This window comes from Physella acuta, unplaced genomic scaffold, assembly GCF_028476545.2.
Source record: "Physella acuta isolate Inbredline_101_S28 unplaced genomic scaffold, ASM2847654v3 ptg000279l, whole genome shotgun sequence".
Taxonomy (NCBI): Eukaryota; Metazoa; Mollusca; class Gastropoda; family Physidae; genus Physella; species Physella acuta.
In genome coordinates, this window is record NW_026731798.1 from 162,674 (window position 1) to 189,215 (window position 26,542).

Here is a 26,542-nt window from a genome sequence, read left to right on the forward strand (position 1 = left end):
CTTAGCTTATGGTCCTGTCTTGTATGGTTCTTTAAAGTTGGAGAAAATACATTTCAGTAGGTGGATTTTGTCGACATTATTAGCTATCGTCTTTATGTAATTTATTCACACGTGATTGGATTTAAGAGATGCATTGATTAATCTACTCAATAATTGTTTATTTCTTGATATAGAATACAATGGACTAATCATTTCTGCAGGAGATGTTTAGTTTTTCAAATGTGTTTTAATATTTTTTGTTTTATGCAATCAAAATTTTCTTTAACTTAACTTAGTGATACTTTATAATCCGATTTTATAATAAGTTAACTATAAATAAAAGAAACATGTTGAACTAGTAGATCAGTCTGTTTGTCCTTATTACAGACTTGTAATAATTACATTTTAATGCAGATTAAAATAGATGATTGAAGTGCTGTATAATTGGTGAAAAACCTAAATAATATTATTTTCCATCACTGTCGATGTATATCCCATACAGACTTATGTCTTCCTCTCTAATAAGACATAGTTCTGTCTCCACACCATCTTTAATCTCAGAATAGGCCTGTCTCAACACCATAAGCCTGTCTTTTTAAATTTATTTTTTTGTTGTTGTTTTTTTTTTGTTTCTGTTGCCGTTCACTGACCACTTTGCGATTCGGCATTTGCCCAGAGGGTCTATCGACAGCAGCCCATTTAAAAAAAAATATTTTTATACTTGGATTCAAGCTAATCTTAATTCTGTCAATGAATAATTAGTTGAAGAAATTGCTACATACAATAACAAAAGGCCTATAGTGCGTAGACAGTATTTTTTAAATCATTCGTATTTCCTTTATTAAAAATTCATTTCACCTAGAAAACAGGGTTGATCATAGAAATAATTAATATAGCAATGTTTAACACAATAACCGCATTATAGTTATATAATTAATTGTTTAATTTTAAAAAAAATATTTTAAGACTAGACAAAATATTTTTATAAAATGTTTTTATTTTAAGTATTGTCATAGAGAGAAAAAATATACATGGCAGAAAGTTACAACCTGTTCGGTTGCTTGTCATAAACGAGTTATAGGTTGCAACAAGTGTATTTCGACGTCAGCTATTTGAATCGGTGTGAGACAAAACCAAGCTTGTGATCTACAGTTTAGTACGTGGCAACATTTTCCAAACCCCTTGTGTGATAAATCTGACAACTATTTCACCAATTACTATTTCTTGACTGGAGTTGTACGGTGCACCGTTTAGTCATTTATCTGAGAAAATTGTTTCAACCCTGGTCATGTGGTATCTGGTACTAAGTCTGCTGCTGTCTGTTCTCGCACTTAGCGAGGGAACGGTGAGTTTTTAAAAACCTTTTTTCCTAACTTTTTTAAACTCTTTGGATCGATAGTCATTTATATTGTATTATATATATATATATATATATATATATATATATATATATATATATATATATATATATAGTGATATATATATATAGTGATATATATATATATGCTATATATTTCAATGCATGATCCGACGTCTGTTTACAGTTGAAAATTTAATAAAAGCGTTGGTAACAAAAAGAATCTGAGCGAATAACACACAGTGTTTCTTCCAGCCTTTTTTGTCCAGGGGGGGGGGGGGGCGGACACTGTTAAATGTATATATGTTCTATATAAATTCTATTTTGTTCGGGGGGGGGGGGAGGATGCCTAGAAGAAACCCTGATAACACAGTCACTTCCGTTATTTCAGCTGCTTATCGCCCCAACGTTTACCAAGGTTGCCATGGTGAATGAAGGAACGACAACCAATGAAATTCTCTCTAGCTTGACGTGCACCGACAGCGATGGAGACCTGACGTCAATGTCTGTCAAGTCAATGACGCCGTCAAGTCCATGTTCGAAGTGTTTCGAGGTCTTGTCCTGTGGGGCTGGTGAGTCTTGTGTGTGGGAGTGTGTGTGTGTGTGTGTGTGCTGTGTGTGCTGTGTGTCGGAGTGTGTGTGTGTCTATGTGTGGGAGTGTGTGTCTGTGTGTGTGTGTTAGCGTGGAATGAGGGATTGGGTCTAAGTGTGTTGATGCCCTATTGAGTCTTGTCTTAAAAAAAATATCACCTGTACAATATAATGGGATGGAGTGGCCTAGCGGTAGAGAGCTAGACTGCTAACCCTTTAGTCTAAAGTTTGAATCCGGGTCCAAGTCAGTAGCATGTCACAGAGTCCACCCTGATCTGAGGGTACCTAACTTAAGTTAGGGTAAGTAAAGGCGGCTCGGTATAGTGCAAACCTTCATGTGCGGAGGTCGCAGAGATAAGTGAACTCTACTTCATTTGGCCCGTAAACCGTCAGGTTTGAAAGGGAACTTTACTTACTTACTTACAACATAATAGATTAGAAAGTGTTTCGATATCTAAAGTGGTGAATATGATAGGTTTTGTGTGAGTGGTGTTTTTTGGGGGGTAGGGGGGGGGAGTGTGCAATTTAGCGAGTGATTATGTTACTGAATCTGTTCCAATTAAAAAAAAAACAGGTTTAAAACTATACAGCGAAGAGTATATTTTGTATTTACTAGCTCTGGCTGTTAAAACACTATTGTTACATGTTGCGAGTAAAGTGAGTGTATTCAGATTTTCAGTCTAAATGACCAAGTACTTCTTGCCTCTACACAGCGGACTGTCTCCAGTACCGAGCTGGGGTTGGAACCCTGGACTACACCTCGGCACAATATTACCTGGTCACCGTCTCGTGCACGGACAACAAGGAGACGCCGGTCACAGAGGTCATCGAGGTCGAGGTCATACCAAACTCACCCCCGTACTTTGACCCCGATAAGCTCTACGGTGAGTCATGAGTCATGAAAGCTATATATCAGCAGGGTTTTGTAGGGTTTTTTGGATGTGACGGTGGGTAGCTATATATATATATTGTTGTACATAAAGCACTACCGTTAAAAATTAAAATGTCACCTTGCTAGATTAAATATACGAAGCCTAGTAAAGTTTGATAAAAAAAAGGTTAGAAGCCCCTGTACTTTGTTAAATATAAGGTACCAGTCTTAGAACTATTATTTTGAAACAGAGGCCCTATTAGCCAGATAAATTAGTCGTATGAGCGTAACTTATCCTGTTACTTATATCAAAGCAACTAGCCCAGCTAAGGGTTTTGCTTAAACACCATAACCCTTGTACCTGTTAGGATTAAATGTACTAGTGTAAGTGCTCTGGAAACTTTCTTTATGTTGTCTTCTGGCATTGGATCTACTGATTTGTATTAGACATTATTGTGCTGAAATTGAACTTGGATCTTGTTAGCAGAGCTTGAACAGTTTTTACTTACACGTGATTGTTACCTCCCATGTTTACATATATGAATATTATTATCTCCCTTTTTTTGAAGCTCCACCAGGCTTAGTTTAAAGCTTTCATGTTGACGGTAAGGTAAATTTATCCTCGTCTAGTGCTAGACACCATGGACTCAAGCGTCGCAGCAGGTCAGGTCGTCTATGACGTCGATGCTACGGATGACGAAAACGATGACATCACATACAGTCTGGAAGTCCTTCCGTCGTCCTCTGCTAGTCATTACATCATTGATAAATGTAAGCATAATTTAAATACATTGATACATGTAAGGGTAATTTAAATACACGATCGATAAATGTATGACTAATTGCCTTCACTACACCATTGATACAGAAACAAGTGAACTCTACTTCACTTGCCCCATAGACCGTCAGGTTTGAAAGGGAAACTTTTACCTTTACACCATTGATAAATTTAAGGATGATTTCTTTCGATACACAATATATAAATATAAGGATGATTTCCTTCACTACATTATTGATAAATGAAATGCGAATTTCCTTCAACAAGTATTTGTCAATCTACTGAACTATTTAAGACTACACAAATGATAACAATAAGGCTAATTCCTGCCATACTTCCTTTGACAATCTACTTAGTTATTTAAGGCTGTTGTTTCACCTAGACTCCTGCATAATAATACACACACAAATTAGTTTAAATGGAATACGCATTATATTTTATACGTATTACAATTTACACTAATAAGTATGATCATACATCTATTAAAATGTATATTGAAGAACGCTTTAATGTGATGCAAACGTTTATTTAAATAATGTGACCTTATTTTTTTCTTTAAATGTGTTGGTTTGAATGGGTAATTTTTTTTTTTCAAAATATAATCCAGTTTCTTTTCTAAAAATCGGATAGAGATAATAATGTTTTCTAATGTTTTGATTATGACAGTATAATTTAGATATAATTTAAACCGTTAAGAACTTTGAATAAAAAAATATTTTTTCACACTTCATCTTATTCAAACTAACACTGAAATGCGTGGTTAAAAGTAGAAATTCTACATAGTAATAATCGCAATCATACATGTCACAAAACACTTTGAAGCATACCAGTGGTACCTATTTGTTTTTCCAGATACGGGCAAGATCACAACAACAGTTCCACTGAAGGCCGAATGCAACAATGACGTCACATTTCGTGTCACAATCAACGACGGTAAAAACACTGCCGGACCCTTGGTGATCGATAAGTCAATAACAAGTACGTCACAGAAAACAATATTGGCTTTATCTAATCTGTTATGATCACTAACTTGAACTTAATAATTAGGCATGTAAAGTATTTTAGTAAGACATAATAATTAAAAGTTTATTTTTAGACCTTGCAATCATGTTCTTCTCGGATTGTGTGGTCAGGCTTATGCCCAGTGGTCTTTGCTTTCCCCAACGTAAGTTAGGTACCCATTAGAGATAGGTGTACTCAGGTACATCATACAGCCCTAAGTTCGAACTCGAGACCTTTTGGTTAGCAGCCAAAAACTCTATCATTCGGTCACGCCGTCTTTGTAAGACATGATACTAAAGAAAAAATAAACATAAGTACTTGTGAAAATGTTTTAGAAATATTTTTTTAACAAATTAACTTATCTGCGAGAATTAAACAAATTTTTTTTGACTCCGTCTCAACCAGATCCGAACACAGCACCAGTGGCCTCAAACCTGGACACGACGATCCAGATACCGGAAGACGCGACTGGCACCGCCTACAAGATCCGGATGATTGACGGCAACGGGGATCCGCTGACGTACACAGTGACGTCATCCAACGCTGCGGGTTTCGCGCAGTTCAAGCTTAATCGTAAGTCTCGTGAATCTTTGCCGTAAGTCTCGTGTGTCTTTGTCGTAAGTCTCGTGTATCATTAAGTCTCGTGAATCTTTGTCGTAAGTCTCGTGTATCTTTGTCATAAGTCTCGTGTATCATTAAGTCTCGTGAATCTTTATCGTAAGTCTCGTGTATCTTTGTCGTAAGTCTCGTGTATCTTTGTCGTAAGTCTCGTGTATCTTTGTCGTAAGTCTCGTGTATCTTTGTCGTAAGTCTCGTGTATCTGTGTCATAAGTCTCGTGTATCTTTATCGTAAGTCTCGTGTATCTGTGTCATAAATCTCGTGTATCTTTGTCGTAAGTCTCGTGTATCTGTGTCATAAGTCTCGTGTATCTTTGTCTTAAGTCTCGTGTATCTGTGTCATAAATCTCGTGTATCTTTGTCGTAAGTCTCGTAAATCTTTGTCGTAAGTCTCGTGTGTCTTTGTCGTAAGTATCGAGTATCTTTGTCGTAAGTCTCGTGAATCTTTGTCGTAAGTCTCGTGAATCTTTGTTGTAAATCTCGCGAATCTTTGTTGAAAGTCTCGTGTATCTTTGTCGTAAGTCTCGTGTATCTGTGTCGTAAGTCTCGTGTATCTGTGTCGTAAGTCTCATGTATCTGTGTCGTAAGTCTCGTGTATCTTTGTCGTAAGTCTCGTGTATCTTTGTCGTAAGTCTCGTGTATCTTTGTCGTAAGTCTCGTGTATCTTTGTCTTAAGTCTCGAGTATCTTTGTCGTAAGTCTCGTGTATATTTGTCGTAAGTCTCGTGTATAATTGTCGTAAGTCTCGTGTATCATTAAGTCTCGAGTATCATTTAGTCTCGTGTATCTTTGTCTTAAGTCTCGAGTATCTTTGTCGTAAGTCTCGTGTATCATTAAGTCTCGTGTATCTTTGTTGTAAGTCTCGTGTTTCTTTGTCGTAAGTCTCGTGAATCATTAAGTCTCGTGTATCTTTGTCGTAAGTCTCGTGTATCATTGTCGTAAGTCTTGTGTATCATTAAGTCTCGTGTATCTTTGTCGTAAGTCTTGTGTATCTTTGTTGTAAGTCTCGTGTGTCATTACGTCTCGTGTATCTTTGTCGTAAGTCTCGTGAATCATTAAGTCTCGTGAATCTGTGTCGTAAGTCTCGTGTATCATTAAGTCTCGTGTATCATTAAGTCTCGTGTATCTTTGTCGTAAGTCTCGTGAATCTTTGTCGTAAGTCTCGTGAATCTTGGTCGTAAGTCTTGTGTATCTTTGTCGTCAGTCTCGTGTATCTTTGTCGTAAGTCTTGTGTATCTTTGTCGTAAGTCTTGTGTATCTTTGCCGTAAGTCTCGTGTATCTTTGTCGTAAGTCTCGTGAATCATTAAGTCTCGTGTATCTTTGTCGTAAGTCTCGTGTGTCTTTGTCGTAAGTCTCGTGTATCTTTGTCGTAAGTCTCGTGTATCTTTGTCGTAAGTCTTGTGTATCTTTGTCGTAAGTCTCGTGTATCTTTGTCGTAAGTCTCGTGTATCTTTGTCGTAAGTCTCGTGAATCTTTGTCGTAAGTCTTGTGTATCTTTGTCGTAAGTCTCGTGTATCTTTGTCGTAAATCTCGTGAATCTTTGTCGTAAATCTTGTGTATCTTTGTCGTAAGTCTAGTGTATCATTAAGTCTCGTGTATCTTTGTCTTAAGTCTCGTGTATCATTAAGTCTCGTGAATCTTTGTCTTAAGTCTCGAGTATCTTTGTCGTAAGTCTTGTGTATCTTTGTCGTAAGTCTCGTGTATCATTAAGTCTCGTGTATCATTTAGTCTCGTGTTTCTTTGTCGTAAGTCTCGTGAATCTTTGTCTTAAGTCTCGTGTATCTTTGTCGTAAGTCTCGTGTATCATTAAGTCTCGTGTATCATTTAGTCTCGTGTATCTTTGTCGTAAGTCTTGTGTATCTTTGTCGTAAGTCTCGTGTATCATTAAGTCTCGTGTATCTTTGTGGTAAGTCTCGTGTTTCTTTGTCGTAAGTCTCGTGAATCATTAAGTCTCGTGTATCTTTGTCGTAAGTCTCGTGAATCATTAAGTCTCGTGTATCTATGTCGTAAGTCTCGTGTATCATTAAGTCTCGTGTATCATTGTCGAAAGTCTTGTATATCTTTGTTGTAAGTCTCGTGTATCATTAAGTCTCGTGTATCTTTTGTCGTGAGTCTCGTGAATCATTAAGTCTCGTGTATCATTGTCGTAAGTCTTGTGTATCTTTGTTGCAAGTCTCGTGAATCATTAAGTCTCGTGTATCTGTGTCGTAAGTCTCGTGTATCATTAAGTCTCGTGTATAATTGTCGTAAGTCTTGTGTATCTTTGTTGTAAGTCTCGTGTATCATTAAGTCTCGTGTATCATTAAGTCTCGTGAATCTTTGTCTTAAGTCTCGTGAATCTTTGTCGTAAGTCTTGTGTATCTTTGTCGTAAGTCTCGTGTATCTTTGTCGTAAGTCTCGTGAATCTTTGTCGTAAGTCTTGTGTATCTTTGTCGTCAGTCTCGTGTATCTTTGTCGCAAGTCTCGTGAATCATTAAGTCTCGTGTATCATTAAGTCTCGTGTATCTTTGTCTTAAGTCTCGTGTATCATTAAGTCTCGTGAATCTTTGTCTTAAGTCTCGTGAATCTTTGTCGTAAGTCTTGTGTATCTTTGTCGTCAGTCTCGTGTATCTTTGTCGTAAGTCTCGTGTACCATTAAGTCTCGTGAATCTTTGTCGTAAGTCTTGTGTATCTTTGTCGTAAGTCTTGTCTATCTTTGCCGTAAGTCTCGTGTATCTTTGTCGTAAGTCTCGTGAATCATTAAGTCTCGTGTATCTTTGTCGTAGGTCTTCGTGTGTCTTTGTCTTAAGTCTCGTGTATCTTTGTCGTAAGTCTCGTGTGTCTTTGTCGTAAGTCTCGTGTATCTTTGTCGTAAGTCTCGTGTATCTTTGTCGTAAGTCTCGTGTATCTTTGTCGTAAGTCTCGTGAATCTTTGTCGTAAGTCTTGTGTATCTTTGTCGTAAGTCTTGTGTATCTTTGTCGTAAGTCTCGTGTATCTTTGTCTTAAGTCTCGTGTATCTTTGTCGTAAGTCTCGTGTATCATTAAGTCTCGTGTATCATTTAGTCTCGTGTATCTTTGTCGTAAGTCTTGTGTATTTTTGTCGTAAGTCTCGTGTATCTTTGTCGTAAGTCTCGTGTATCTTTGTCGTAAGTCTCGTGAATCTTTGTCGTAAGTCTTGTGTATCTTTGTCGTAAGTCTCGTGTATCTTTGTCGTAAATCTCGTGAATCTTTGTCGTAAGTCTTGTGTATCTTTGTCGTAAGTCTCGTGTATCTTTGTCGTAAGTCTAATGTATCTTTGTCGTAAGTCTAGTGTATCATTAAGTCTCGTGTATCTTTGTCTTAAGTCTCGTGTATCATTAAGTCTCGTGAATCTTTGTCTTAAGTCTCGAGTATCTTTGTCGTAAGTCTTGTGTATCTTTGACGTAAGTCTCGTGTATCATTAAGTCTCGTGTATCATTTAGTCTCGTGTATCTTTGTCGTAAGTCTCGTGTATCATTAAGTCTCGTGTATCATTTAGTCTCGTGTATCTTTGTCGTAAGTCTTGTGTATCTTTGTCGTAAGTCTCTTGTATCATTAAGTCTCGTGTATCTTTGTGGTAAGTCTCGTGTTTCTTTGTCGTAAGTCTCGTGAATCATTAAGTCTCGTGTATCTTTGTCGTAAGTCTCGTGAATCATTAAGTCTCGTGTATCTATGTCGTAAGTCTCGTGTATCATTAAGTCTCGTGTATCATTGTCGAAAGTCTTGTATATCTTTGTTGTAAGTCTCGTGTATCATTAAGTCTCGTGTATCTTTTGTCGTGAGTCTCGTGAATCATTAAGTCTCGTGTATCATTGTCGTAAGTCTTGTGTATCTTTGTTGCAAGTCTCGTGAATCATTAAGTCTCGTGCATCTTTGTCGTAAGTCTCGTGTATCATTAAGTCTCGTGTATAATTGTCGTAAGTCTTGTGTATCTTTGTTGTAAGTCTCGTGTATCATTAAGTCTCGTGTATCATTAAGTCTCGTGAATCTTTGTCGTAAGTCTCGTGAATCTTTGTCGTAAGTCTTGTGTATCTTTGTCGTCAGTCTCGTGTATCTTTGTCGCAAGTCTCGTGTATTATTAAGTCTCGTGTATCATTAAGTCTCGTGTATCTTTGTCTTAAGTCTCGTGTATCATTAAGTCTCGTGAATCTTTGTCTTAAGTCTCGTGAATCTTTGTCGTAAGTCTCGTGAATCTTTGTCGTAAGTCTTGTGTATCTTTGTCGTCAGTCTCGTGTATCTTTGTCGTAAGTCTCGTGTACCATTAAGTCTCGTGAATCTTTGTCGTAAGTCTTGTGTATCTTTGTCGTAAGTCTTGTCTATCTTTGCCGTAAGTCTCGTGTATCTTTGTCGTAAGTCTCGTGAATCATTAAGTCTCGTGTATCTTTGTAGTAGGTCTTCGTGTGTCTTTGTCTTAAGTCTCGTGTATCTTTGTCGTAAGTCTCGTGTGTCTTTGTTGTAAGTCTCGTGTATCTTTGTCGTATGTCTCGTGTATCTTTGTCGTAAGTCTCGTGTATCTTTGTCGTAAGTCTCGTGAATCTTTGTCGTAAGTCTTGTGTATCTTTGTCGTAAGTCTTGTGTATCTTTGTCGTAAGTCTCGTGTATCTTTGTCTTAAGTCTCGTGTATCTTTGTCGTAAGTCTCGTGTATCATTAAGTCTCGTGTATCATTTAGTCTCGTGTATCTTTGTCGTAAGTCTTGTGTATCTTTGTCGTAAGTCTCGTGTATCATTAAGTCTAGTGTATCTTTGTGGTAAGTCTCGTGTTTCTTTGTCGTAAGTCTCGTGAATCATTAAGTCTCGTGTATCTTTGTCGTAAGTCTCGTGTATCATTAAGTCTCGTGTATCATTAAGTCTCGTGTATCATTGTCGAAAGTCTTGTATATCTTTGTTGTAAGTCTCGTGTATCATTAAGTCTCGTGTATCTTTTGTCGTGAGTCTCGTGAATCATTAAGTCTCGTGTATCATTGTCGTAAGTCTTGTGTATCTTTGTTGCAAGTCTCGTGAATCATTAAGTCTCGTGTATCTGTGTCGTAAGTCTCGTGTATCATTAAGTCTCGTGTATCATTGTCGTAAGTCTTGTGTATCTTTGTTGTAAGTCTCGTGTATCATTAAGTCTCGTGTATCATTAAGTCTCGTGAATCTTTGTCTTAAGTCTCGTGAATCTTTGTCGTAAGTCTTGTGTATCTTTGTCGTAAGTCTCGTGTATCTTTGTCGTAAGTCTCGTGAATCTTTGTCGTAAGTCTTGTGTATCTTTGTCGTTAGTCTCGTGTATCTTTGTCGCAAGTCTCGTGTATCATTAAGTCTCGTGTATCATTAAGTCTCGTGTATCTTTGTCTTAAGTCTCGTGTATCATTAAGTCTCGTGAATCTTTGTCTTAAGTCTCGTGAATCTTTGTCGTAAGTCTCGTGAATCTTTGTCGTAAGTCTTGTGTATCTTTGTCGTCAGTCTCGTGTATCTTTGTCGTAAGTCTCGTGTACCATTAAGTCTCGTGAATCTTTGTTGTAAGTCTTGTGTATCTTTGTCGTAAGTCTTGTGTATCTTTGCCGTAAGTCTCGTGTATCTTTGTCGTAAGTCTCGTGAATTATTAAGTCTCGTGTATCTTTGTCGTAGGTCTTCGTGTGTCTTTGTCTTAAGTCTCGTGTATCTTTGTCGTAAGTCTCGTGTGTCTTTGTCGTAAGTCTCGTGTATCTTTGTCGTAAGTCTCGTGTATCTTTGCCGTAAGTCTCGTGTATCTTTGTCGTAAGTCTCGTGAATCTTTGTCGTAAGTCTTGTGTATCTTTGTCGTAAGTCTTGTGTATCTTTGTCGTAAGTCTCGTGTATCTTTGTTGTAAGTCTCGTGTTTCTTTGTCGTAAGTCTCGTGAATCATTAAGTCTCGTGTATCTTTGTCGTAAGTCTCGTGTATCATTGTCGTAAGTCTTGTGTATCATTAAGTCTCGTGTATCTTTGTCGTAAGTCTTGTGTATCTTTGTTGTATGTCTCGTGTGTCATTAAGTCTCGTGTATCTTTGTCGTAAGTCTCGTGAATCATTAAGTCTCGTGAATCTGTGTCGTAAGTCTCGTGTATCATTAAGTCTCGTGTATCATTAAGTCTCGTGTATCTTTGTCGTAAGTCTCGTGAATCTTTGTAGTAAGTCTCGTGAATCTTGGTCGTAAGTCTCGTGAATCTTTGTCGTCAGTCTCGTGTATTTTTGTCGTAAGTCTCGTGTATCATTAAGTCTCGTGTATCATTAAATCTCGTGTATCATTAAGTCTCGTGTATTTTTGTCGTAAGTCTCGTGAATCTTTGTCGTAAGTCTCGTGAATCTTTGTCGTAAGTCTCGTGAATCTTTGTCGTCAGTCTCGTGTATCTTTGTCGTAAGTCTCGTGTATCATTAAGTCTCGTGTATCTTTGTCTTAAGTCTCGTGTATCATTAAGTCTCGTGAATCTTTGTCTTAAGTCTCGTGAATCTTTGTCGTAAGTCTTGTGTATCTTTGTCGTAAGTCTCTTGTATCTTTGTCGTAAGTCTCGTGAATCTTTGTCGTAAGTCTTGTGTATCTTTGTCGTCAGTCTCGTGTATCTTTGTCGTAAGTCTTGTGTATCTTTGTCGTAAGTCTTGTGTATCTTTGCCGTAAGTCTCGTGTATCTTTGTCGTACGTCTCGTGAATCATTAAGTCTCGTGTATCTTTGTCGTAAGTCTCGTGTGTCTTTGTCGTAAGTCTCGTGTATCTTTGTCGTAAGTCTCGTGTATCTTTGTCGTAAGTCTTGTGTATCTTTGTCTTAAGTCTCGTGTATCTTTGTCGTAAGTCTCGTGTATCTTTGTCGTAAGTCTCGTGAATCTTTGTCGTAAGTCTTGTGTATCTTTGTCGTAAGTCTCGTGTATCTTTGTCGTAAATCTCGTGAATCTTTGTCGTAAGTCTTGTGTATCTTTGTCGTAAGTCTCGTGTATCTTTGTCGTAAGTCTAATGTATCTTTGTCGTAAGTCTCGTGTATCATTAAGTCTCGTGTATCTTTGTCGTAAGTCTCGTGTATCATTAAGTCTCGTGTATCATTTAGTCTCGTGTATCTTTGTCGTAAGTCTCGTGAATCTTTGTCTTAAGTCTCGTGTATCTTTGTCGTTAGTCTCGTGTATCATTAAGTCTCGTGTATCATTTAGTCTCGTGTATCTTTGTCGTAAGTCTTGTGTATCTTTGTCGTAAGTCTCGTTTATCATTAAGTCTCGTGTATCTTTGTCGTAAGTCTCGTGAATCATTAAGTCTCGTGTATCTTTTGTCGTGAGTCTCGTGAATCATTAAGTCTCGTGTATCATTGTCGTAAGTCTTGTGTATCTTTGTTGCAAGTCTCGTGAATCATTAAGTCTCGTGTATCTGTGTCGTAAGTCTCGTGTATCATTAAGTCTCGTGTATCATTGTCGTAAGTCTTGTGTATCTTTGTTGTAAGTCTCGTGTATCATTAAGTCTCGTGAATCTTTGTCTTAAGTCTCGTGAATCTTTGTCGTAAGTCTTGTGTATCTTTGTCGTCAGTCTCGTGTATCTTTGTCGTAAGTCTCGTGAATCTTTGTCGTAAGTCTTGTGTATCTTTGTCGTCAGTCTCGTGTATCTTTGTCGTAAGTCTCGTGTATCATTAAGTCTCGTGTATCATTAAGTCTCGTGTATCTTTGTCTTAAGTCTCGTGTATCATTAAGTCTCGTGAATCTTTGTCTTAAGTCTCGTGAATCTTTGTCGTAAGTCTCGTGAATCTTTGTCGTAAGTCTTGTGTATCTTTGTCGTCAGTCTCGTGTATCTTTGTCGTAGGTCTCGTGTACCATTAAGTCTCGTGAATCTTTGTCGTAAGTCTTGTGTATCTTTGTCGTAATTCTTGTGTATCTTTGCCGTACGTCTCGTGTATCTTTGTCGTAACTCTCGTGAATCATTAAGTCTCGTGTATCTTTGTCGTAGGTCTCGTGTGTCTTTGTCGTAAGTCTCGTGTATCTTTGTCGTAAGTCTCGTGTATCTTTGTCGTAAGTCTCGTGTATCTTTGTCGTAAGTCTCGTGAATCTTTGTCGTAAGTCTTGTGTATCTTTGTCGTACGTCTCGTGTATCTTTGTCGTAAGTCTCGTGTATCATTAAGTCTCGTGAATCTTTGTCGTAAGTCTCGTGTATCTTTGTCGTAAGTCTCGTGTATCTTTGCCGTAAGTCTCGTGTATCTTTGTCGTAAGTCTCGTGTATCTTTGTCGTAAGTCTCGTGTGTCTTTGTCGTAAGTCTTGTGTATCTTTGTCGTAAGTCTCGTGTACCATTAAGTCTCGTGAATCTTTGTCGTAAGTCGTGTGTATCTTTGTCGTAAGTCTCGTGTATCTTTGTCGTAAGTCTCGTGTATCTTTGTCGTAAGTCTCGTGTGTCTTTGTCGTAAGTCTCGCGTATCTTTGTCGTAAGTCTCGTGTATCTTTGTCGTAAGTCTCGTGAATCTTTGTCGTAAGTCTTGTGTATCGTTGTCGTAAGTCTTGTGTATCTTTGTCGTAAGTCTCGTGTATCTTTGTCGTAAGTCTCGTGAATCATTAAGTCTCGTGTATCATTAAGTCTCGTGAATCTTTGTCGTAAGTCTTGTGTATCTTTGTCGTACGTCTCGTGTATCTTTGTCGTAAGTCTCGTGTATCATTAAGTCTCGTGAATCTTTGTCGTAAGTCTCGTGTATCTTTGTCGTAAGTCTCGTGTATCTTTGCCGTAAGTCTCGTGTATCTTTGTCGTAAGTCTCGTGTATCTTTGTCGTAAGTCTCGTGTGTCTTTGTCGTAAGTCTTGTGTATCTTTGTCGTAAGTCTCGTGTACCATTAAGTCTCGTGAATCTTTGTCGTAAGTCTTGTGTATCTTTGTCGTAAGTCTCGTGTATCTTTGTCGTAAGTCTCGTGTATCTTTGTCGTAAGTCTCGTGTGTCTTTGTCGTAAGTCTCGCGTATCTTTGTCGTAAGTCTCGTGTATCTTTGTCGTAAGTCTCGTGAATCTTTGTCGTAAGTCTTGTGTATCGTTGTCGTAAGTCTTGTGTATCTTTGTTGCAAGTCTCGTGAATCATTAAGTCTCGTGTATCTGTGTCGTAAGTCTCGTGTATCATTAAGTCTCGTGTATCATTGTCGTAAGTCTTGTGTATCTTTGTTGTAAGTCTCGTGTATCATTAAGTCTCGTGAATCTTTGTCTTAAGTCTCGTGAATCTTTGTCGTAAGTCTTGTGTATCTTTGTCGTCAGTCTCGTGTATCTTTGTCGTAAGTCTCGTGAATCTTTGTCGTAAGTCTTGTGTATCTTTGTCGTCAGTCTCGTGTATCTTTGTCGTAAGTCTCGTGTATCATTAAGTCTCGTGTATCATTAAGTCTCGTGTATCTTTGTCTTAAGTCTCGTGTATCATTAAGTCTCGTGAATCTTTGTCTTAAGTCTCGTGAATCTTTGTCGTAAGTCTCGTGAATCTTTGTCGTAAGTCTTGTGTATCTTTGTCGTCAGTCTCGTGTATCTTTGTCGTAGGTCTCGTGTACCATTAAGTCTCGTGAATCTTTGTCGTAAGTCTTGTGTATCTTTGTCGTAATTCTTGTGTATCTTTGCCGTACGTCTCGTGTATCTTTGTCGTAACTCTCGTGAATCATTAAGTCTCGTGTATCTTTGTCGTAGGTCTCGTGTGTCTTTGTCGTAAGTCTCGTGTATCTTTGTCGTAAGTCTCGTGTATCTTTGTCGTAAGTCTCGTGTATCTTTGTCGTAAGTCTCGTGAATCTTTGTCGTAAGTCTTGTGTATCTTTGTCGTACGTCTCGTGTATCTTTGTCGTAAGTCTCGTGTATCATTAAGTCTCGTGAATCTTTGTCGTAAGTCTCGTGTATCTTTGTCGTAAGTCTCGTGTATCTTTGCCGTAAGTCTCGTGTATCTTTGTCGTAAGTCTCGTGTATCTTTGTCGTAAGTCTCGTGTGTCTTTGTCGTAAGTCTTGTGTATCTTTGTCGTAAGTCTCGTGTACCATTAAGTCTCGTGAATCTTTGTCGTAAGTCTTGTGTATCTTTGTCGTAAGTCTCGTGTATCTTTGTCGTAAGTCTCGTGTATCTTTGTCGTAAGTCTCGTGTGTCTTTGTCGTAAGTCTCGCGTATCTTTGTCGTAAGTCTCGTGTATCTTTGTCGTAAGTCTCGTGAATCTTTGTCGTAAGTCTTGTGTATCGTTGTCGTAAGTCTTGTGTATCTTTGTCGTAAGTCTCGTGTATCTTTGTCGTAAGTCTCGTGAATCATTAAGTCTCGTGTATCATTAAGTCTCGTGAATCTTTGTCGTAAGTCTTGTGTATCTTTGTCGTACGTCTCGTGTATCTTTGTCGTAAGTCTCGTGTATCATTAAGTCTCGTGAATCTTTGTCGTAAGTCTCGTGTATCTTTGTCGTAAGTCTCGTGTATCTTTGCCGTAAGTCTCGTGTATCTTTGTCGTAAGTCTCGTGTATCTTTGTCGTAAGTCTCGTGTGTCTTTGTCGTAAGTCTTGTGTATCTTTGTCGTAAGTCTCGTGTACCATTAAGTCTCGTGAATCTTTGTCGTAAGTCTTGTGTATCTTTGTCGTAAGTCTCGTGTATCTTTGTCGTAAGTCTCGTGTATCTTTGTCGTAAGTCTCGTGTGTCTTTGTCGTAAGTCTCGCGTATCTTTGTCGTAAGTCTCGTGTATCTTTGTCGTAAGTCTCGTGAATCTTTGTCGTAAGTCTTGTGTATCGTTGTCGTAAGTCTTGTGTATCTTTGTCGTAAGTCTCGTGTATCTTTGTCGTAAGTCTCGTGAATCATTAAGTCTCGTGTATCATTAAGTCTCGTGAATCTTTGTCGTAAGTCTCGTGTATCATTAAGTCTCGTGAATCTTTGTCATAATTCTCGTGTACCTTTGTCGTAAGTCTCGTGAATCTTTGTTTTTGTGGGGCATGCACACATACATGCGGGCACCCTTCACACACACACAGAGACACACACATACACACACAGAGAGAGACACACACACACACAGACACCCATTCACACATTCACACATACTCATAAACATGTACACCCTAATACCCCACGGTGACTGGAAATCTGCGAACGAAAAAGTGAGCAAGAGTATTTTTTGTTTTTCTTAAATAGAGCATTTGTAGATATCGAGAAATAATAATTACATGCACATTGTAACATACTAAAACAGTTTTCCGCGAAATATGAAAACAATTAAAATGTATTAGAATCTAGTTTTTTTTGTATTTGCGCATTTTTCTTTTTCGCAGTTGTCGCTTGCGTAGTTTTCTGATTGCGCATTTTTATGGGAACCTTTCCACACATACACACACACAGACCCATTCACACAGACTCTCACACATGCTCGAATATGCAACAACACACCAACGCACGCAAACTACAAAATCACACAAAGAAACAGCTACACAAAATCAGTCCTTCATGTACTGACTTTCTTTTTTGATCCGAAGCTAATGGAGACATCAATATCGCAAGTGCCCTGGACTATGAGAACGTGGCCTTGAGACAGACTGACCTTCAGATCCAGGCCACGGATGGTTACTGTCCGTCACCCAAATACTCCCTGCGGCTACAGGTAAGGTCACTTGTAACTAGCATACCGGCCAGGTCATTGTAGCTCAATCAGCTGTTAGGTCATTGTACCTATACTAATAGTACTGCCACTGTATTTTGGCTACATTTGACAGTACTAAGGATACAGTAATACAATGTACTGATAAAAGAAGCTAAATATTCTGCATCAAAAATATATGCTGTTTAAAATCAAGCATTAGATAGCACATTTTTCCTAATCCTTAGTATGCTATAGGTTACACATCAATTCGGAAGGGGTTCGGTGGAAGTGGTAAGTGAATGGGCCGCGTGGATAAACTCGTACTAGATCTACTCTTTTAACAATCGGCGTCTACTTCCTCAATAATATCTCATGTCTATTTCTTTCTCCAACCCTTTCTGCCTTTCCCACCGCCCCCCCCCCCCTTTCCAACTATACCTCTACTTATACTCACAGAGGCTTCTAGTTTAAATATGTATTTGTATATATACATATATATATATATATATATATATATATATATATATATATATATATATATATATATATATATATATATATATATATATATATATATATATATATATATATATATATTATGTAACCATAATTAGGGGTTAACCCCCCCCCCCACCCCCAGTCTTCTGTGTCGATGTCTTACCTTATTATGTGATACACATGTGATACACTCTGTGTACTAAACGATGTCTTGTGTATATGAACAATGGCTAACAGCCATTGTTCATATACATACATATGTTCATACATACATATGATCTCGTCATACTAAAGTCATACAAACTCTATTGTCACGGTTATCATGTGGTATATTATCTATTAAAATAATAATATCCACCATTCGTCTTGCAGGTAACCGACGTCAATGAGCCTCCAACTATCTCACCTGTAACAAGCAGTATTCAAATATGCGAGGGACAGGTCAGTTTGAAATGACATTTTTAAATGTCATAAGTGATGTCATATGTGTATGGTCATGTCATCTTATGAATGTGAACACTGTGTCGTTACTGTTCATCTTTTAAAACTGTAACTATTCCATATAATGTTATATCCGAAGTGAACACTGCATGTTATTAAAATAGCATAATTGCAAACGCTCTTTACCAATTGTTTTTACAGACATTCTTTAGAGTTTTTCATAGAAGATATAACTAATATCTAATAAAAAGATTGCTTAACTGTATGTAACAAGTTCATAACGCCGTGGGCTAACACCCTTAAATACCACCAATACATATAACCAAAATGATTACATATAATCATTATATATAACTCTAATATTTAAAAAATAAATAAAAATGAACATTCTTTATACCAATACATATAACCGCATCATACAATCATTGCAAATAATCAATTCACATAACAATTGCATTCATGCTATAAATATGAACAGTGCATATCACTATCATTATAAAACAATTACATATAGCCTTTACATATTACTATTATATGGCATCATTTCTATTTTACAAACCACTATTAACTTAACTCATTAATTATAACACCATCACATGTCATCCTTACATACAAGCATTACATATCACGGTTACATACCAACATTACATATCACTGTTACATACCAACATTACATATCACGCTTACATCTCCTACACAGAGAACATTCAGCCCAGGCTACAAGGTCATTGACCCCGACACCCCGGACACCCAGAGGTGGTATTTCGACAAAACCCACTCCGACCCCAACGGCTACTTCAGCATCGACAGCACGAACGGCGACCTCACAACCCTCCTCGATTATAACGTGGACAACCCGAACCCCATGCCAACCACTCACACCTTTAAAGTTGTGGTAAGTAACACAACCCTATTGGTTGGAATATTACACCCCCCACGCCCGTAGGTTTGATAGTTTTCCTTGGCTTAAGTCAAGAAGACGAGTCCAAGTCGACTCAGTTTTAATGGGTACCTAACTCAGGTGTAAAAAGTGTCTAGACCACTTAATCTTTGACCATGCCAAGGTCAAGAAAGAGATAAACAGAACATGATTACATCAATATTTATTTACCCAGTTAAGCATCCTTTAAAGGATATGACGTAATCATCATTGATGTGAAATATGGTTATAGAAGTTAAGTACATATTATACGATTTATTAACATTAATGTTATTCGTAAAGACAAAAAATAGTTGAAGGTCTTATTGTAAGAAAAAAAAAATACACGTTAAATCAACGACGCAAATTTTAATAAATAAGCTAATTCAATAAATAGATCAATATATATATATATATATATATATATATATATATATATATATATATATATATATATATATTCATATATGTATACTATATGCAGGTTGCTGACAAGGGCGGGTTGACGGCCACAGCGACAGTATCAGCAACATTTGTAGACTGTAATGACAACCCGCCGGTTTTTGTACAACCCGATTATGTGGCTAGTGCCACAGAGTGTACGGCAGCAGGTCAGTATGTGTGTGTGTGTGTGTGTGTGTGTATGTGTGTTAGTAGGGGTTGCAGTGGGGACTAGTTGTGTAGGAATTAGGATCAGTGGCTTAGGATTGTGTGAGGTCAATTCAGGACGTATGATTTGTGTATTGAGTGTGAGGGTGTTAATAAGGGTTTTTTCTTTTGTAGATTTTATTTTTATTAAGCTGAATGTGATTAGTGAGAAGAGTGGGGTAAACTGATTTCTCCGTGTTTATATGTTTGGATCAGTTTTGTGAGTTTTTGTGAATGGGGGATGTAATGTTTTGAGTGTGCTTTTGTATGCCTTTCATGTTTAGCGAAATATATGGATTAGGGCCATATTACCCAATAAACAAGACCGACAGATTCTATGCCCTGCTGACCGGCAGACCCAATAACCTACTGAACAACATACTCAATGACCTGATGACGGTAGACTCAATGACCTGCTGACCGGCAGACTTAATGACCTACTAACCAACATACTCAATGACCTACTGACCAGCAGACCTAATGACCTACAGACCGACACACTCAATGACCTACCGACCGGCAGAATCATGAACTGCTGACCGGCAGACCCATGACCTGCTGACCGGCACACTCAATGAGTGGCATACTCAATGACTTACTGACCGGCATACTCAATGACCTGCTGACCTTATCATCTATCTTACTCCCAGGTACCAAACTGATCACAATAACCGCCACGGATAAAGATTCGTCACGTGAACAGAACAACGTCATCTACTACCAGTGAGTCATTCTATGACCAGTTTTGTAATCACTATCTAAAGATCACATACTATAGCTGACCTTTTGAAAATGGGGTACAAACAAACTACTTCCTTTTAAAATCTTGAAGTGAAAAGGCAGTACAATTTTAATTTAAAAACTTACACTTTAGAAATATAATCGGAATCAAAATTCGTCATACTAATGTGTTTTTAATGAACATGCTCAGTAGGCTATGTAATTTTAAAAGAAAAGTTTAAACTAGTTAGACTAGTTTATTTACTATCCATAACCTTCTTTAACCCCCCTCAAGTCACTTCGTCTATTTATTTTCCAAATTCCATTAACATTCGTTACAGGATTCAATTTTTAAATTTTACTTCAAGGGACGTAATCATTTTAAATATTGACAGAGTCATAGTTATTTCCCTTTAAAAATATAATATTCACGAGTAGATTGAATTGTGTACGTATGTTTTATCCCCAGGGGTTCGGGTGGGTCCGTGTACGTGGGTACTGGGGGTGAGGTCATTGTGGGTCAGGCAATGCCTGCAGGGACCGTGGTCACGTTTGAGGCCTACGCTTTTGATAAAGGACAGACGCCTGGACCTTTAAGGAGCGTCAACCCTGCAGTGATAAGTGTTCGGTTTACGGTAAGCCTTTTGTTAGTTGTTTTAAATAAAATATCTAGTTTACGACAAGTCATTAGTATTAATTACAATGGAATAATGGTTACCACATAAACATGAGTTTTACATTAAACCTAAGATTTCTAACAATGAATTCTTTGCAAACCTTCGCAATTACTAAAGTATTACAGTAACCTTTACACGCATATTTAGACGTGAGGACTTTTTAATAAAGAAAAAACTGTTAGTATTTAATATTACTATTTACGTGTTTTTTTTTCTTTTTTACTACATTAAATGTCTGTTAAACTAAAAAAAAAAAAACAACAACAAAAAACATGACTTTTACATTTACAACTATTTAAAAAAGTGTCCAATAATATGTGCTTAATATTTATTTGATGTCAATAATAAATGAACTTATCACTTTATAAAGCTTTAACTAACCATTATTTAAATGATGATTTAACAACAGCTAAACCTCGGTTAAGATTGATCTAAACATGGTAAAACAATAGCTAAACACTAGCTAAACAATGGTTCATTATAAGGCTAATCAATCATTTTAATATAAGGTGAACAATGGTTTAAAATGGCTACAAATGGCTGCATTATGCGAACAGCTCAAAAATAAAATGCATTGCATGTCTCAAGTCGTGAAAACAGTCGCCTTCAAGCAGCTATTATGATATACATAATCAGTTCTTATAATGCTCACAACTAGAAGCGTTTTAATTTTTTTTTTTTAGTTTTAATTAAACTAGACTAAACTTATGGTATATACTAATCAATCGCCATTTTTCAACAAACAGCCCTGTCCGACCACACAACCACCGGTGGTAGTGCCCACGACAGCCGCACCAGCGACGACAACCTCCACAACTACCACCACCACAACAGCCAAGACAAAAGTGGTAAGTGAATCTTCTTCTTCTTCTTCTTCGTTCTTAATTATTAGTGTTAAAGGGGATCGAGATTTTTCGGCCAGTGGGTTTGAACTCGAGACTTTGTTCGAATTTATCAACCATGAGCTTTTTGCCGACTCGACCACGCCTCCAACACAATTAAGCGTTACGTGTCAACTGGTTATGCGCCATTGAGGCCATTGACTACGATTTCAGCCTGCTTTTCTTTATGGATTTGCTTCCATTGCTTTTGTCCAACCAAGAACAACTACAAGGCAGCAGTTGTTTAATTTTGGAGTTGTCTCTCCTAGAAGAGTGGCTGTCCCCAGCTAACGAGCCTCATCTGCTCGAGGGTTCGAACTAGAGACTTTTCAGTTTAGCAACCATGAGCTTTACCGACTCGACCACGCTCTACCGCTGAGCCATATACTTTTTTACCCACGAGGGAAAAACAGAGATAAGAAATCGTGGCTTAAAATAAAGTTCTGATTCGATTCATTACCAATTGACAAGCTAAATACAGTCATATTTATTAACCCCTCCTGTAAATCATAAGAACAGATACAAATATACACGTTACGTATTTTATAGATTTTAACTTAATGTTATCCCAGCATAGTTTCTTTCAGGCATTTATTTTGGGATCACATCGACCTCCCCTCACACACACACACACTCTAACCCGGAAGAAAAAAAAAAGAAAATATATATTGCAAAAAGCGTCTGTCCTCCTTCTACCGAAGGTATTTAATGTTTCCAAAAGTTTTAAAGAAACTTAGCCAAAGTCTTGTATGTGTATGTATAGTATAGCTGCTGGTTTTATACTTCTAGTAATTGCGTCTATTGCTAAAAACTAAAGACTTAGTGCCTCTACACACCCCATTCCACCTTTCAACATTATCTCTATACAATTAATTTACCCTTGGTGTTAAAGAGTTGTATAATTTATGGGTAGATAAAGTTATAATTTAAATGGAAGTTGTATCCGAGCATCATAATCTGTCATTCTGTTTTCACCAGGATTCGAACCTGCCCTGGATCATCATAGCAGCCCTGCTAGGTGCGGCCATGCTGGGTCTACTGGCCTGTATGTTGTGGCGCTACGGCCACCTCTGTCTGCACGCTTGTAAAAATTTCAACTGTGAAAAGAAATGTTGTAGGCCCAGGCCTAGGAGGTGAGTACCTACATCAGTCACGTGGTACTATGTTGGGTCGTTTGTTTTAGAGTCCTTCGTCGTATGCTTAGTTAAAACTCTCAGAACATTTGATCTCAACGAAACAACTCACATCAATTTTCACTGGCCACTTTGTCAAGTTTTCGTAAACAAAGTTCCTCTCAATAGTATTAAACATATGTTCCTCGGATTAAGACTGCAGTAATCTAACTTGATTGGCATACAGTATAAAATATTACGACTAAAACTGTACTTTTATCACATGTCAATAAACTACTCATTTGAAACAATTTATTTTACAAACTTTCCATCTCGACATATTCATGCTAGACACTCCTAAAGGCTGGTTAGTTTCAAGTTCGATAAATAGTGTAGTAGTAGAATTTGTATTTGTAATCCAAATCTTAAACAATTTTCTTTTTAATTTATCTGAAACCTTGTTGCATAAGTACCTTTTGCATCATTTTTGGTAAAAAAAAAGATTTAAAAGTTAATTCAAGGAGAAACATAACAAAGTCTTTGAATGTTTTGCTAGAAAATGTTGATGAAAATATGTTTTGATTATTTTTCCATAGAATCCTGACACCCAAGGTCGAAAGAAGGCAGCCAGTTAGGTCCCCCATTGAACTAGAACCCGAGTAAGTGGATATTAATGTATTAGGAACTGTCTTCTTCTTCACCGTGGGTCTACGCCGAGATTTTGTAGTAGCTATATTTTATTTGGTTTTTATTGGCGATCGATTTTCAACACGGTTTCATTTAGATTTATTGGTCTCTACAACTTGATACTTTGAATTATAATCAGGTTAAAATGTAGGCTTGAATTTCAACTATTCGGACTTATTATTCTTAATATTTTCAAAATGGATGTGTCTACACATATATTTTTAACCAAAAAGCTAAGTTAAATCTATACACATATTGTTAAACAAAAGCAAATGTAAGTCATTAGACATATTATTTTTAACCAAAACGTTAATGTAAGTCATTTGACATATTTTAACCAAAAAGCTAATTTAAGTCTATACACATATTATAACCAAAAAGCTAATTGTTTTTGTAATGTCACGTGTCTACAGAGAGAAGGAACCACCACCAAAAGGTCCCGGATTTTTGTTTGGGTTCTGGAAAGAACGTAAGTCAAGGCTATATTTTGCGTTATAGCTAGTGTAAAACTAGCGACCTGGGTTATATAAAAATGTTACTTATAATGTTTCTATGGGTGGTGGTGTTACTTACATAATTAAGAAATTTAGTGGTCATAATTAAACAATTTAAAACATATCTATCTATATATATAATTCTCTTCATGGAGACCATACGAGACACCAAGCAGCTTAGCCACCATCCTCATCCCCACATGTCAGGTGAGCTGTAGTTCACCCCGAATGTTTACAATCCTAGAGCCGGTTCGAAGAGTGACGGGTATTGGGGGCAGATAATATAGTTTTTAAACGATTTGAAACTAAGAGGAGATAATACGTTATGACTGATATTTTCATTGTCGTCTGTAAACGGCTGCTTTTACTGGGCGGTGTGGGGTGGGGTGGGGGTCGGGGTGGGGGAGGCTGGGAGGTGTCGAATTTACAAATTATGAATTGTCGATAAGTAGAAAATAAAACAACTAGATAGCGGCGTATGCTACGTCGCGAGTCCGCTCCTAATACTTAACTGAGGTGATTTATGTATTTATTTCCAATCACAAACCATATTTCTTTTTATAATCGGTAAAGACCCCCCCCCCCCCAATTTAATTTACTACAGGGTTCCCAGACGACGATTTCAAACAAGAGCCCCAGCGGAAGACCCTCCCCGCCCCCGGGGACATGGACGCCCACTACCCTCACACAATCGACGCCGTGGAGGACCCGCTGACGCCACAGGTTCCAGACACGGCGGCACCAAAGAAAAATTGCGTCATCATGTAGGAGGGTGGAGTAGAGTGGTCGAATATATCCTGATTGTGCCAAATTAATTAAAGATGATTTGTAAATCACATGATGTTTGTTGGGGGTTGGGAGTGTGGGCGGTATTTATCCTCAACACGTCAGATATGAACTGTTTTGATTGTTACCTGGTGTAAAAGAGATGGTTGTGTTCTATATATCGACATGTCCGAAAATATAAACAAAAATCTCTTGTTGTTTATATGTAAAATGAAGGTACGGGATAGAGTCACCTTTCCATGTTTGCATGTTAACTACAAATGCTTTACTCGACTGATACTATAGTACAACAATTCTGGCTAGGGGGGGGGGGGGGTGACACAATTTTAGAGCAGTTTAAATCCATGCTGGTATATAACTAATTTTTAAGTTGTCCAAGAAAATATATTACAGTATTTACGTTTCAATTTTTTTTTTTAAATAACGTATGCATACATTTATATTTTGTAAGTAAAGTTATTATAGTTTGGGGCTATTCTACTGGCAGAGTAATTAACTGTTCGCTAATGAGATAAGTCGGAGGTAAAATAATTAACGTCCTTTGATGCCCACGTGTCCTCGTCAACCAATGAAATGTCATCTCACGCCCTTGTACGAGTCACGTGAGAGATCAGTGACGTCTTCTGATGAGTCACCCGGTCAGAAATTTCTCGGCCATATTAGTTCACTTGGCTTTATCTTCGTTTGTCTCCCTTTAAAAATGACTATTTCCTGTTCAACGACCTCCAAAGGAGTGAAGGAACGTTTTATTGTTTGCAATAAATGCACGTGTATATAAAAACCAATATATTTTTATCAACTTAATAAGACATGGCATTGCATACATTTTACGTTTAGACAATTGAAAAAGTGTACACATAAAAAAGTAAGTTAAATAACATTATTGCAGAGGCGTATCAACCCTTCCCGGCGCCCGTTACAAACTTTCAATTTGGCGCCCCCCCCCCCCCCCCCCTCGGGAACAACCTTTCAATTTTCCATTTGCACCCCCACCCCTCCTTCGCTACGCATCTGCATTACTGTTTGAACGTTTTTAGTTTTGTAAATCTGATCTGTTTTCTTTATTTGTAAATGTGTATAAGTGATTAAAGAAAAAAAATGGTCTTTCGAAATCATATTATAGGTTTCACTTTTATCTCTGTTTAAAAAAATGTTACTGAATATTGGCTATTTACTGTTTTAAGTTTAAACGTGTATTACAAAAAAAAAAAATAACAAAAAAATAAATAAATAAATAAATAAATAAATAAATAAATAAATAAATAAATAAATAAACACTTAAAACACATGGTTTACACTCTCATCTTATAATATAATTCGATTATGCATAAATCGTTTAAATTTTGTGTGTGTAGGTAACGTTTAATGCAGCAACCATGAGCGCCTACACGTAAGTAAAGAATCCTCTTTAGACCTAACGATCCATTGGGCAGATGAAGTAGAGTTCATATGTTTATAAACCCCGGCATATAAAGTGAAAATGTGGTCAGCACTTTGCCCAACCGCCTTTACTTTCCCCAACGTAAGTAAGGTACACATTAGAGCTGAATCGACTCGTGGACGTTCTACTGACTTAGACCATTTTTTACTTAATAAATATTACTAGTGTCCTTTCTCGTGAGTGTTTACAATATACGCTCATCAAGTGATATAATTTTATTCAGCTATCCAATTAAGCTATTCATAATTCAACTAACTGGAATAGTGTAATTTCTTATTAAAGTTAGCTATATTATGTGTGGGTGTTGTCACCCCGTAGATTGTATAACCATGTGCAGTCCGCAGCCACGCCAACGCATTCTTAAGCAATTGCTCTAAATTTATCGGGAAGCGGTTAATTTAATTATCTCCCCTTCAAAGACTTGTGTGAAATAAAGTAAAGGGACGCAATTTAACACTTTGTGAGTATAATTAGCACAAATAATAATGGCATATTTTATTTTTTTAATGGGCATAGTTTTTTGTAACATATTTTTAAAATCAT

The 26,542-nt window shown here is 37.4% G+C and overlaps 1 protein-coding gene across 1 annotated transcript; it reads left to right on the top strand.

Annotated features, from left to right (window-relative positions):
- Positions 1-25,463, top strand: LOC131939429 (protocadherin-like protein). Its single transcript, XM_059297717.1, has 18 exons — positions 1-56; positions 985-1,324; positions 1,728-1,908; positions 2,641-2,811; positions 3,429-3,569; positions 4,429-4,554; positions 4,984-5,151; positions 16,592-16,716; positions 17,566-17,634; positions 18,335-18,529; positions 19,038-19,164; positions 19,852-19,924; positions 20,391-20,556; positions 21,345-21,446; positions 22,458-22,612; positions 23,188-23,250; positions 23,692-23,747; positions 24,377-25,463. The coding sequence occupies exons 2-18, from the start codon at positions 1,268-1,270 to the stop codon at positions 24,538-24,540; spliced, it is 2,139 nt and encodes a 712-aa protein (XP_059153700.1). The 5' UTR covers positions 1-56; positions 985-1,267; the 3' UTR covers positions 24,541-25,463.
- Positions 25,464-26,542: the final 1,079 nt, after the last annotated feature.

Bases quoted from the DNA above. Each gene is read 5' to 3' on its own strand.
- LOC131939429 (XM_059297717.1), top strand. From the start codon at position 1,268: ATGTGGTATCTGGTACTAAGTCTGCTGCTGTCTGTTCTCGCACTTAGC. The intron at 2,812-3,428 runs GTGAGTCATGAG...ATCCTCGTCTAG, and splicing joins TGACCCCGATAAGCTCTACG to TGCTAGACACCATGGACTCA. The intron at 17,635-18,334 runs GTCAGTTTGAAA...TCTCCTACACAG, and splicing joins TTCAAATATGCGAGGGACAG to AGAACATTCAGCCCAGGCTA.